This window comes from Schistosoma mansoni, chromosome 4 (genome assembly GCF_000237925.1).
Source record: "Schistosoma mansoni strain Puerto Rico chromosome 4, complete genome".
NCBI lineage: Eukaryota > Metazoa > Platyhelminthes > Trematoda > Strigeidida > Schistosomatidae > Schistosoma > Schistosoma mansoni.
Window position 1 is genome coordinate 30,542,755 of NC_031498.1, and position 14,801 is coordinate 30,557,555.

A 14,801-nucleotide genomic window follows, 5' to 3' on the forward strand; every position below is an offset into this window, starting at 1 on the left:
AGTAAACATCACATATGCTATGAATCTTCATTGAGAAAATAACTAATAATCCAGTGAAGAGTTCTTTACTTTCGAACCAACCTTTCATGCTTCGAAGTCTCAATACACGGGTTTCACTTATTTAGAAATTCTCATTGATGTAGCTGGCTATCAGTTGTGTTACTAACACTGAACCACTCCTTACCTCGATAAATAGTAATCATGACCAAAATAGGATTAAGGGTTGTGAGGGATTCATGAATGAAAAAACTATGCGACGGCATTGATTTTCAAAATAAGTGGTATAAGATGAAGATTCCCCAGGTATGATGGATGTCATAACTGTGATAAACAATTATCAACGTAAAGTGCCATGCTTCAAAATCGATCATTGTAGTAATTAAGGTTATTTTATTTTATTTATTTAAATACATAAATATTGGTACAAAGGGGGCACCGAATACATATGCGCCACACAAATCTCATTTCATTTGTGTGAGGGCTGTGATACTGCTCAGGTGACCAAACTGAAACACGTGGTTTTCTTAGGGAGCCACACCCGGAGCCTTTCACCTAAAGATCTGATCCATAAGGCAGTGGAGCATCGTAAGGAGATGAAGTCCCATGGTAGCCGGTGACCAACAATTGATTCATACGCCCTTTGTTTCCTCAGGATCCTGTAGCCCATGTGCACCATTGGTTTGGAATCAGGGTTTTCCAACTCCCCTAGGTGGATCCTCCGTGTCCACCGACCCGGTTAAAGCGCCGGACATTCGCTTTTCATCCTCTCGTTTTCGTGAAGAACACCCTCGCCATAAGAAGGCAGTGAGTAGGACTTCCCTGGCAGAGGCTATATACGCGTGGCCATGTGAGAGCATTTCAAGAGGGAGAGCGGACTCTCCCCACTCTCGGTCGTATCAAGGCATTTGGGCGCTATATGATGTTTGATAGCGGTAGAACGTGTCGGCGAAAAGTGGAAGCCAGTCCTAAATATTCATTTCTCATTTTTATATTTCATATTGTCTGTTTAGTTTCCATTACTATCTCTATGGTTGATTACCTTCTCTCTTTACTTTTCATGATATAAGATATGCCCAACTAGGATATATATATATATATATACAAACGAGTATATATTGCATGTGATCAAACAGTTAAAAACAAAAATTCACCTTAAGAAATCAATTATTATTATTATAGGTTCATAATCTTGTGAATAAGAAACAAGTGACTATTCGGTCGAAATTAAATGTGACAGAAGAAGATATATATATAAGATTTCATCGCACAAAGAATCAATCAATCATATGTGTCCTTATTCATATGATATAAATGATAAAACAAGGGAATTAAATTGAAGACTATCAGTCATTTGAGATCAGCTGATAATGCATAAGGCTAAATTACACGTCAATTAAATTAATCTTAATTAATTTGAAGGAGAAAAAAAAAAGAACGTGAATAGACAATGTTTCCAAGTGATTAAAATTAATTATTACGAAGACTTGATTAATATCAAATGAAGGTTTGACTTTCAGTCACCAGGTCACACCTCTGAGCCTCAATCCAAAGACTTCGGTGTGCGCTGCCGAGTAATGTCACTGGCTATCACACATAAAATATGACTCAAAGTTTAGTATACAACTTGGTATTCGATAGATTACTCGGAACTCTGAGTTACGCAAATTGTATAAAAGACGATAGTGTGAATTGATTGCCAATGATTAACTAAGAGATCCACAAACTATCAGGAGTGATAATAAAAGAGGATTAGCGAAGTTTCAAACATCCCATTATTACCAACAAATACCATACATACGTTGATTTCGTCTGAGTGAAAACGTCTTATCAGAAGGGGTTTTGTGGAGATTTAGTATTTTCATAGTTGAAATTATGAGTCAATTGAAGCTAGACCACCATGGAAAACCTGGAAGCACTGGACGGCCGTTTCGCCCTATTATGGGACTCCTCAGCAGTGCGAATCCACGATCCCGCACTGTCGAGATTCGAACCCTGGACCTGCCAGTCTCGAGCCAGAGCCCTTAACCAACAGACCACTAAGCCGGCATCCAACGGTGTTAATGTCTGACTTCAACTGATCCACGAAGTTAAGCAACCGTTCACCAATTGTCTTCAGTGAGTTGATTTCTCAATACAGTTGTGGTTTGAACTCCAATGGTCACTGCTTCTCACTAGAACTCCTGGATGTACTTCTCGAAGTCAGTCACTAGTGAGCGCACTGCTGAAGAGTCACATATTAGGAAGAAACGGTCGTACAATGCTTCCAGGTTTTCCATGATGGTCTAGCTTCAATTGACTCACGCTTTCAACCATAAAAACATCTTGCCTAAGAACACCTAAATACACTCAATATTGCGACTGCTTAAATAGTGAGATAAAAGTAGAATCCAACTTTCTTAATTCAAGCGTTAGGAAACAGACTGTACGGATCAAAGGAATATTTGATTCAATATTTTTTAAAAGTCAGTAGTTTTATTTCAGTTCATCGGATGGCAAAGGAACAATGATGGGTAATTCCCTTAGTAAAACTACTCTTCATATAATGACTCAACAAATTATTAAAACAATCAAAGAAATTACATTGAATCATATACATCAATCAAAGTCAGTCTAGAAATGCAATGATATAATGTCGCCTCTCGCTCCAAGTACAAAGCGTTACTAAATAACAGTTTAAATCTATGCAGGCAAATAAAAAAACGAAAATGTAACTAAAGGATGAAACCATACAAAACTATGCGACAGCCACTTAGATACAAGGTAATAGAGATTAAGTCATTTGATGGATGAGTGGTAATCAATAACAAGTCTCATTTAGTCCTGGATCGAAGTTTGTACATCAGATCCCAATATAACCCATTAAAAATAATAACTCAATATCTTGATATAATATGATGTTTTGAGACAATTAGCAGGAGACCAAAGATCTATGTTTTGTGTTAGTTGTTGCTCATCAATGTTGTGTATGTGGATGCTTGGGGAAAACTGTATAAAAGTTACACAATTCAAATTCAGATCACCCGTAGTAACAGTCAATTATTTGAACTGAGACAGACTTCTCCTACTATCAACATGTTTAAACCAACAGAACATTCAGCAGTAACCAATACATGTCCTCTTTATCCTTAGTGTTGAGAACACTTTTATTATCAGAAGGGGGTTTTTGTCGAGATTTAGTATTTTCATAGTTGAAATCATGAGTCAATTGAAGCTAGACCACCATGGAAATGTCTGACACCGTTGGATGCCGGCTCAGTGGTCTATCGGTTAAGTGCCCTGGCGCGAGACTGGTAGGTCCTGGGTTCGAATCTCGTGAGGCGAGGTCCTGGATGCGCGCTGCTGAAGAGTCCCACAATAGGACGAGTTGGCCGTCCAGTGCTTCCCGGTTTTCCCTGGAGGTCTAGCTTCAATTGACTCACACTTTCAACTAAGAAAAAAAAATTCACCATCTTATCTCTTTATACACATACGTCTTTTTACAAACGAACAGAATAAGAAGAAAATCACAACACTAACAATAGTCTTACCTAGTTTGGAACCATCTCTACTATATGATTCACAGTCAGATAAATCTAGTCGATTATTCTAATAATAAAATGTTAGAAAAAAAGGAAGAGAATGAACAAAATGTTAAATGGTAACATAATACCATTACAAACACCATCATAAATGAAGTAAATTTATAAATATTATTGAAATACTTAAATCCATCGTTAAACTATATCATACAATGAACTTTCAAACGAACAAGATTCATTAACTGTAACTAAACAAAAAACAAGAGGTCTGTTTCATTTGTTGAAAGCACATATATCCCTTATAGCCTCTGCCTGGGAAGTCTTACTCACTGCCTTCCCGTGGCAGGGGTGTCGTTTACGAAATTTAGAGGATGAAAGGCAAATGTCTAGCGCCTACGGAAGTTGGAAAACCTTGATTCCAAATCAATGGTGCACACGAGCTCTAGTATCCTGAGGGAACAAATGGCGTATGAATCAATTGTTGGTCACCGGCTACCATGGGACTTCATCTCCTCACGATGCTCCACTACCTTGTGGATGAGATCTTTAGGTCAAAGGCTTCGGGTGTGACTCCCTAAGAAAACCACCTGCTTCAGTTTGGGCACCTAGGAAGAATCACAGCCCTCACACAAATCGAACGATATTTGTGCGGCGCATATCAAATGAGATTTGTATGAGGGCTGTGATACTGCCCATATATATCTGGTACCCCTTTGTACTAATATTTATGTGTTTAAATAAATTAATAAATAAATAAAGCAGAGCGATGAGTTCAATTGTTAAGATCTTTACATACATATTTATTGCCACTTTCAAGGGTTTCAACTTAAGATATATCACAAGTAACTAACATGATCTCTCAATTTATATTTAACCATTTGGTGTTTGATATATATAACGAAAACAGCAACAACAAAAACGTGATTTTCTCAGTAAGTCACGTGGTGATTTCATATATTCTATAAACAGATTACATTGTTGAAATGACTTATAATACTACTACCTAATCATTATTATTATTATGCTTTTAAATGTATCGAATATGTCACTTTTCTTTTGTAGTCCCTGTCATATATATATATATATATCACAATGTCTTGTTACCTAGTTTCAAACACTACAGTAGTATCCTTTATCTTTGTTCAGGATGACGACGTCATTTTTAAAACTAATTTATAAATATATGTTCCAGCCTCCACATTTAAGCGCTTAAACTAGAATTTATTTTATTTATTTATTTCAACACATAAATATTGGTACAAAAAAGCACCAGATGTATATGTGCCACACAAATCTCATTTGATTCGTGTGAGGGTTGTGATACTGCTCAGGTGCCAAAACTGAAGCAGGTGGTTTTATTAGGGAGCCACACCCCGAGCCTTCGACCTAAAGGTCTGATCCATAAGGCAGTGGAGCATCGTGAGGAAATACAGTCTCATGGTAGTCGGTGATCAACGATTGATTCATACCTCATTTGTTCCTTCAGGATACTGGAGCCCATGTGAACCATTGGTTTGGAATCAGGGTTTTCCAACTCCACTAGGTGGACCCTCCGTGTCCATCAACCCGGTTGAAGCGCCGGACGTTCGCTTTTCGTCCTCTCAATTTCATAAACAACACCATTGATGTGAGAAGGCAGTGAGTAGGACTTTCCTGGTAGAGGCTATATACGCGTGGCCATATGAGAGCATTTCGAGAGGGAGAGTGGACTCCCCCCACTCTCGGCCGTACCAGGGCATTTGGGGGCTACGCAATAAACAACAACCAAACTACAATATAAAATAATAATGGTATATATTGTAATGGATCGGATATTCGGAGAAGACAGTTACGATCCTGATGGTAGGTCTTCGTGATGCAATACACACTGATGAAAATACTATACAAAAATGTAAGCGAAATTGATTGTTACTGCATAAGATTCCTTGAATAAATTTTCAAAACAATGTGCATAGGGGAGTGGTTTAATTTCACAGTAGCTTATTCAAATCGTTTAATAGATGTAAGTTTAAACTTTATTCGGCCTATTTCGAAACACCGAAATCTAATGGCTCATATAAAAAAACAACGAGATTATAATTTATGAACGAGCCAATAAAAAGCATTTGAGCGATTTCGAGATCAGGGTGCCTATTTTAGTACCCAATGCTCATGTGCAATCGGTTTACAGAGAATTGTAAAGAAGATGTTACAATTGAGCAGCTGAAACAAACGGGATGACTAAAACGTTCCTTTATTTGTCATTGCGGTGATCAACTAACTATTGGACCTTGTGCAGATTATCGTGATGATGTTGTGTTTCGATGTAATATATGTTGGAGGGAAAAGTTCCTGAATCACGAACATTTTTCGCACAATCCCGATTGACACTAAGACAGATTATGATAACTGTTGCAAACTGGATAATAAAAGCTGTAACCTTTACAAATGTTACTGAAGCTTAGGCACCACAATAGTATGAATACGGTAGAGATATATGTGCAATAAAAATGACCAGCTTGCACCAGTCGTTTAGAGGAATCGGGAGAATCATAGAAATCGACGAAACAGTCGTCAAAAAACTCATATTCAATAGAGGAAGAAGTGTTAAAGAAGCCTGGGTACATAGCACTTCCTTAAATATACTTGAAAACTCCTCGGTATATATGATAGATCATCTCAAAGAGGACACTTCCAGCACAAGAGAAACCGATAAGCTACAACTATAATACCAATTATACCAGAGTATGTGCAGTCGGATACCATAGAATACACAAACAACGGGAGAGCACACCAATGCCTATCTAGACATGATTACGTGGATCATATCGTCGTTCACAAGCAAAATTTTGTGAACTCAACCATGAGAGTACACATCAATAACATAGAAGCAATGCAGTCGAGGAAAAAAGAATTTTTGCGGCCTTATCATGGCTCCAGAGGTCGACTATTACCGACTGTTTTCTGACTGGCTGAAATTCCTTAAAGTCACTTATGATTAGTTCAAAGGTCGTCCATAAATTATAGTCTCACCGCTAATCTTGCTAGATAGCTATAAATAAATACTACTTCCACATCGAAGAAAAATGATCAATCGGCTTACCTGATATCGAACTGAAGAAAAACCATTACCAACAAATTTTCTTGATGGTATAGGTGATCTCAATTCCGTAGTTGGTGTAGTTGGCATGCTATTCCAAAAGAATTTTTCATCATGATTATTATCTGTGTGCCCTGTTCGATTAGGCAACCGATAGAAATGAGTATGTGCAACTTCCATTAGCATAAACGCTGACGCGAAACCACCACTTTTCAAAATACCAGTAGAATAGGGTAACCAACTACTGTTGCTCAATGGATTTGAAATATTTGACGATGGTGATTTATCTCTAGCAATCCGATCATAATGATTTGTAGTTGGGAATACAATATCCGGTCGAAAACTATATTCTAAACCATTGATCATTTGTTTAAGCGTCCATAAAATTGCTTTATATTGGTCCCACTGTTGAATAGGCTAATAGAAGACAGAATTTAAAAGAAACAAGCTGAATAAACAAGACTTAAAAAATGACAAGTCGAACACATTGGTCACGAGTTAATCTCCAGAACCAAAATTAATCACAGTTTTCAGTGAGAGTGAATTCTATGAGCTGGAAGAATTTATTATTGTCTTATACAACATGATGGGCACCTTATTCTAATCGGAGTGATAATTTGGAGTTAGTTATCCCAAAAGTGTCAATTCATTTCGTCATGATAATTATGTTTATGGGTGGTTATCTTCTTAGACAACATGCACCTCTTCAATTCAATTGACTATTTTTTGGGTTTGGCTTCTGATAGTTTGATTAGTTGACATGGTCTGTAAAAATTGATACATTCAATCTGTAGCAACATTTCTATTGATTGAATACCCTTTAGAGAATTTTACAGTCTGAAGGTTTTCTAAATATACAATTGTAACACTTTTTTCTGTCTAATTCATATCCATCGTTGTCTGCATTGATTGATATAGTTGATGATATATCAGTCAGTCCGTTACAACGTAGAACTTCGTACGTACGTACATCAGTTCGAGTTGCCATACCATATTACCACTGAGATCCAGTTGTCGATTCAAATTCCATAGTGGTAGAAGTAGTAAGAGTATGCACAGTAATCAGAAAGATTAGGGTTTGAAGATGTTATTCAAGGAGTATAATCCAGTGAAATAAATTTGGAAAGAGAAAAAAGACAGAAACATGAAGAATTCAGAAGATTAGAATTTGGCAGAACACAAAGAGTGGATGCACCTTCACCATTGCAAACGATCTTGAGCCATGTCATTCAAGGTCTCTAACCATCGGTTGTTATCATCTCGCAAATCCCAACCAGGTAGTCTACACCTACCAACATGGCTCAGTCCAATTGTCAGCGACTTCATGGATTTGTACCACGTTTTGTTCTGGCTGCCCCTAGCTTTCTTACAACCTACTCCTACACCATAAACCATTGCACGTCTGGGCAGTCGGTGGTTGGGAATACGTAGCACGTGTCCCAGCCATCTCAACTGATGAAGTTTCACTACTTCATCAATCGATTTGCCATCCTTACCTAGCACCCGGAACGAACTGCTGTGTAGTAAACCCGTCGTTTGGTTGCTAGACGGATATCTCGCCTACGCCATAAATAACGCAAGTTGGAGAAAGCTAGACGAGCCTTATTTAATACATAACCTATGCTTGTGTGTATCTCAGAAGAAGGGAATCTCACATCCTACTATATAGTTCCTCGTACAATATGCTACGTAAATTATACCTCTGTTTTATCCTTCGATCTGAATAAAATAGAGTGAAGGGATTGTATTAGTTTGTAAAGAATATTGATTAGAATGGTTCGTAAAATACCTGGTTGGTTTAAGACGATTTTCTTAGGTCGATTTTCATGGCACACTTAGATCGAGTTGTGGAAATAGCTACTGACACGTAATAATAGATAAACAAAAAGTCAGTTATTTTAATTCTTTTTTTTCTCCAGTAAGAGTACCATTGCAAGATGTAGCTCTTTCAAATGCTCGTAAACAACTTATTTAGTATACTATTGATTAGTCGCTATTGCAATTACATTTTCTAAATACTTGTATCTTTGTTCATACCAATACATTCAAGAATGGCATTTTGATGTCAGAAAAGTCTCTCTGTACTATTGTTTCCTCCAAATGCTCTGGTACGGCCGAGAGTGGGGAGAGTTCGCTCTCCCTCTCCAAATGCTCTCATATGGCCACGTATATATAGTCTCTTCCATGGAAGTCCTACTCACTGCCTTCTCATGGCGGCGGTGTTGTTCACGAAATTGTGAGGACCAAAAAGCGAATGTCCGACGCTTTAACCGGGTTGGTGGACACGGAAAGTCCACCCAGGGGAGTTGGAAAACCCTGATTCCAAATCAATCGTGCATATGGGCTCCAGTATCCTGAGGGAACAAATGGCCTATGAATCAATCGTTGGTCACTGACTACCATGGGACTGCATCTTGTGTCGTTGCTCCAGTGCCTTGTGGGTCAGACTTTAGGTCAAAGGCTCCGAGTGTGGTTCCCTAAGAAGACCACCTGCTTCATTTTGGGCACCCGGTCAGTATCACAGCTCACACGAATCAAATGAGATTTGTGTGGCGCATATGTATTTGGTGCTTTCTTGTACCAATATTTATGTGTTCAAATAAATAAACAAATAAATTTGTACTTTTGTTATGGTGAAAGATGTTATTGAAAAACTTATGAACATTTTCAAGACAAATATGTACAGCAATTATCGATTTCAATTATTACTCATAGTTAACCGACTCAGAAACATAACTATTAACAAATCTTCTTTAATGCTTTAAAATAAAATGTTAATGCTAATATTAAATTTTAGAAAGGGTTTTTTTTGGATATTATAGTAATTTAATAGTTGAGTTCATGAGTCAATGCTGGACGGTGGTTCAATTTCGTAGATTAGTTGACGTTATACATTAACGCCATTGGATGCCGACTCAGTGGTCTAGAGGTTAAGCGTTCGCGTGTGAGACAGATAGGTCCTGGATTCTAATCTCGCCAGGTGGAATCGTGGATGCGCATTGCCGCTGAGGAGTCCCACAATAGGACGAAACGGCAATCCAGTGCTTCCAGGTTGACTCATGAACTCAACTATTAAGATTAAATTTCACAATCGAATAAAGATTTTTTTAATATGAATGAAAGGTATCACATTTACCACATTATTAATATGCAATTGATTCGGTAGGATATCTTTTGATAGATTATCATTGATACGAGCAATTAATAAATTACGATAATTTTCATCTTGTAATAATGTGTTAATTTGATTACGTGAAAATATATTTGGTATTCGACCTTGTTTAATAGACTTTGATAAATCAATGATTGTACGCTCATTTTCCAATCTGAATAAACAAGTAAAAAGAAAAGAGTAAATGATAATTCGGTGGAAAAGCGTTAAACATATTTTTTTTTGATGAGGGTTTGTTCGCTGAGCTGGATGGTTTGGTCGTGGAGCTTCCATCGTCCCTCTGAAAAACATCATCAGCACACTTCTATCCACCTGAGCTACAAATCTTCACCATATTTTTAATTGAATAATAAAAAGGAGTTTGATGTAGTGTTTGTGGATTCAGTTCACTTGCCTAAGATGAAAACAATCCAACTCTCATTTTGAGCAAATATAGATAGTAGCTAACAGTGGAATGCTATTTCTGACTCGTCAGTTGGATGTATCTGTATCCCAGAGTGAATGTTCACTCCAGGACTCGAACTCCGTACCTTTGCAGTGAACAAGAACACGAGTGGGGACAATCAAAAGTACGATAGCACAACATTACAGAATATCTCAATAAAATATGAGAACCATATAGTGAACAGTTAATTTGCAAATTAACAATCAATTGTCTCAATTTGACTGTTTCTTCTGCAAATATCCGTCCATAGTTTCCGATTATAATTGTTCATGCATTTTCGTACCGATTGCGTGCCGTTCTCATTCTCTCCTTATCGATCTTCTACTGAAATACATTCAATGCCTGACCATCACTATATATTACTTATGTGAATATCAGTAACCCACAACACACCTTCTGCTTCAAACGCTATCGCTTCTATCTCGAAATCATTCAAAATAGTCAACATTGAGCTCAAAATTATTGCACTGAAGTCTGCACCATTGAAATATTCAAGCCCAATTTCTTATGGGCTAAAAGGCATAGTGTTATTAAGCTTGGACTGCTTCTAGTTGCGTAATATCTTATTTTATGACTTAGTTCAATAAGAGTGTGAAAATTTTAACTGGTAAAAGTTGGAAATTTGCTTATAACTGAAATCAATAAAAGTACCGACTAATTGATGGGTGATAGATAATATCATGTTATCTAGCTGATCGACTGGCTACGGTTACCAGAAACCCAGGTCGTATAAATTTATTCCAGTTTTCAGATATTCACAATGGTAGCTTGTTCTTTCTCTGTACTAAATGCTGGGGACTTGGACAGATAAGTAATTGTACGAAGTTACTATGGAGTTGTATATCACGTTAAATTTCAGTGAATTCACGAATCGTTTTAAGTTAGATACCTACTAAAAATCTGGAAGTACTAGACCAGCCGTCTCATCGTAGTTTTAGACTCCTCAGCAGTCCGCATCCACAATTCTAAAACGGAAAAACGAACCTATGACCCTCGTCCGTGATTTAAATGGAATTGTATAAGATCTTACATTGTTTAGCGCCATTTTTCATATAAGAGTTTTGTGACGAGAAGACACAAAATTTTAATGTTTTTAGTGTCTATATCAATGAAACTGAAGCATTTCAAAAGGAACTTAAACATTTGTTACTGAATAAACACACCAAAAACTAAGAAGATACTGACCGTTTTTTATGCATTTGTAGAGCAGAAAGTGGAACATCTTTGAATGTCAAACTTCGAAGACGGTCTATAAAGATTGAAAAAAGATAAAAAAAAAAGATAACTAAACTATATTTGGGACTACCAAAAAATTTATCACTGGCTTAATTATTCAGCTGAACATTCATTCAACTAGTGTGGGGATCATAAGTATACATATTTCATTACTAACCTCTGTAAACCACCCAATCCACCAGTATATATACATAAGATCCATTTATAAGGAACAAACAATTAATGTTAGATTAATATTCAATCACCAAAGAACACATTACGCCGAGAAATGGAGACAGATATGAGAAAAATGAAGAAAAATTGAATAGAACTAGAAAGGAAGGCCCAGGACAGAGTGAGTTGGAGAATACTGGTCGGCGGCCTATGCTCCATAGGGAGTAACAGGAGTAAGTAAGTAAGCAAGTAATATTCAATCAACACTGTTGGTATTTTATGAATGAAAAAAATATTGAACTATAGATGTACAAAATGAATGTGTGAAATAGAAATACTTACTGAAAATTGTCAATGGTTATAATTGCTTCACTTAATGTATAAAGAAACGTTTTGCACAAGTAGATACGGTAGGATAGTGTAATTTTAACACAATTATGCAGTGAACAATGTACAACGCAATGTCCTAACCACTAGATCACAGCGATCACTGCTTTCTCGTGACATTACAGTTGTTTACGAAATTGAGAGGACGAAAAGCCAATGTCCGATGCTTTAAACGGGCCAGTGGACATGGAAAGTCCACCTACGGGAGTTGGAAAACCCTGACTACAAACCAATGGTTCACATGAGCTCCAGTATCCTGAAGGAACAAATAGCGTTTGAATCAATCGTTGATCACCAGCTACCATGGGACTGCATCTCCTCTCGATGCTTCATTGCCTTATGGATCAGACCTTAAAGTCAAAGGCTCCGGGTGTGGACACCTAAGAAAACCACCTGTTTCAGTTTGGGCACCCGGGCAGTATCACAGTCTTCACACGAATCAAATGAAATTCGTGTGACGCATATTTATCTCGTACCCCTTTGTACTAATATTTATGTGTTTAAATAAAATAAAATAAAAAAGGACCATATACTTTAGAAACTTAGGAAAAATATGTAATGAGCTCAAATAATACATCTGAATTTTCAGTATACTTGGATTGTGACTAACAGTGAGATCCAGGGTGCGCGTTCCCATCTGTTTAGCGTTCATCCGACAGATATTACTGGATTCCTATGCTGGTAATCATAATGAGGACTTAAACTTAACAACTGTCGCACTACACATAAAAGTGTTATTCACCAAACTACTGAATAGTGATTAGTTTTTGTTAACGCCACTATAACTATTAATCACAAAATGTTTCGAACCCTTAACAACACTCATCACATAACTAATATCAGTTCAAGAGTTTCCATGTTTATTTGTTCTTAACAACTTGGACCGATGCATATGTGTGCCTGGTCCTGTGTTGTAGTTGACTGACTGACTTGTTCTTGACAATATCTTGTTCAATGAAGTTATCGAATGGGTTTCAATTAATCAGAAGAAACAAACAAATGAAAATCCTGCAAAAAAAGCTAGTCTTTTGAAGAATAAAAGACATAACTAACTTGATTTTAACAAATCACCAAATAACAAAGTAACAGAAGTATCCCAACTTAAATTATCATCTCCAAAAGTACTTGATGTTACTGTAGAACTTTTCTTCGAATCATTACCATTGCCGACAAAAATAGAGGAGGATAAACGAGATACAAGTTGTAATGTATCGTTTGTTGAACGTCTCGATGAAACTGACGACGATCTAGTTAGAGTACCACTTTCTGAATTGGGCACTCCTAAAGACTGTATTCCAGTGTTCTATAAATAAAAAGGGGGTAAAAACTCTGATAGAAGTGCTTAGATGAAGATATCATATTAAAACAAGGACTGGAAAGGAAAATTAACAAATTGTCTTGGTTTATGGACCAACATAAATAAGAATACAAAATATCGATGGCTTTTTAAATACAATTAATCCGACTTAGTTAATAGGTTCAGATTCAATTTAATTTCAGTGATTTGCATTATCAGTAATGTGAACTATTATTATTAAATCAAAATCCATACCCATCTGGAATCTGTAGCTAAGTGCATAACGCATTAGAGCTTGACGCGATTAGTGCTAAGTATAAGTCCCGAAGTAAACGTTAACTCTGGTATGTAGGCACATCCGGCTGATGATTACCAAACAGGACGAAATGTGCGTCTCAGATTTCACCACCAGCCACATTCCATCTATTCGACATTTATAAAACCGAAGAGTTACCAGTTAGTTGTAAAACTACGTCATGTTTTTGAAACTGTATTAATCGTTTTAAATCTACCTATCATACAATCGATGTACATTGTCGTCAGAAGCGAGAGTAGCTTCAAAACTACTTAAATTTGAAGTAGTGAAATGAATTACAAAAACGAAGGATTTGATACTGATTAGGTGTGAAATCCATTCAAACAAAAAAAACATCGGCATCAAAACACACATAAATCAAAATTTGATCAATGTATAATTCATTATTTTAAGTTTTATTTGCCAGATCAGTAACTATTGGAAGTTTTATTTTCATCAAGTTTAAGGATTCAGTACAACAGCATCACTGATAATCTAAGATTGTACTTCAAACAACTGTGTACAAAGAAACTATTCCTTTATCGTACAATCTCAGATTAGGCGTGTCTCTGGAGGGGTAACTTGGTGGTCAAAATGTTCGACTACAAGTTATATTTATTTAATCACATAAATATTGATACGAAGGAGCACCAGATATATATGCGTCACACAAATCTCATTTGATTTATGTGAGAGCTGTGATACTGCCCAGGTACCCAGATCGAAGCAGGTGTTTTTCTTAGGGGGCCACACCCGGAGCCTTCGACCTAAAGAACTAACCCACAAGACAGTGGAGCATTGTGAGGAAATGCAGTCCCATGGTAGCCGGTGACAAACCATTGATTCATACGCCATTTGTTCCTTCAGGATACTGGAGCCCATGTGCACCATTGGTTTGGAATCAGGGTTTTCCAACTCCACTAGGTGGACCCTCCGTGACCATCAACCCGGTTAAAGCGCCGAATATTCTCTTTTCGTTCTCTCAATTTCGTAAACAAAACCTGTGGCACGAGAAGGCAGTGAGTAGGACTTCCCTGGTGGAGGCTATATATTCGCTGGCCATGTGAGAGTATTTTGAGAGGGAGAACGGACTCTCCCCACTCTCGGCCATACCAGGGCATTTGGGGACAGTTACTACGTCACACGCTCCATTCACTTCAGTCTTAGCAACCGAATAGTATTATTAGCCCTTATACTTAGAGTGCTGTATATACCCAAG

The 14,801-nt window shown here is 37.2% G+C and overlaps 1 protein-coding gene across 1 annotated transcript in view; it reads right to left on the reverse strand.

The window, feature by feature from the left end:
• Smp_150300 (putative map-kinase activating death domain protein) overlaps positions 1-14,801 on the reverse strand; it is a gene marked incomplete at both ends in the record, with an annotated part of 69,540 nt that overhangs the window by 20,054 nt on the left and 34,685 nt on the right. Inside the window, 4 exons of the mRNA XM_018797463.1 lie at positions 6,601-7,014; positions 9,734-9,923; positions 11,400-11,463; positions 13,044-13,293. Coding sequence (XP_018652503.1) covers positions 6,601-7,014; positions 9,734-9,923; positions 11,400-11,463; positions 13,044-13,293 — 918 coding nt within the window. The remainder of the gene's footprint in view (positions 1-6,600; positions 7,015-9,733; positions 9,924-11,399; positions 11,464-13,043; positions 13,294-14,801) is intronic.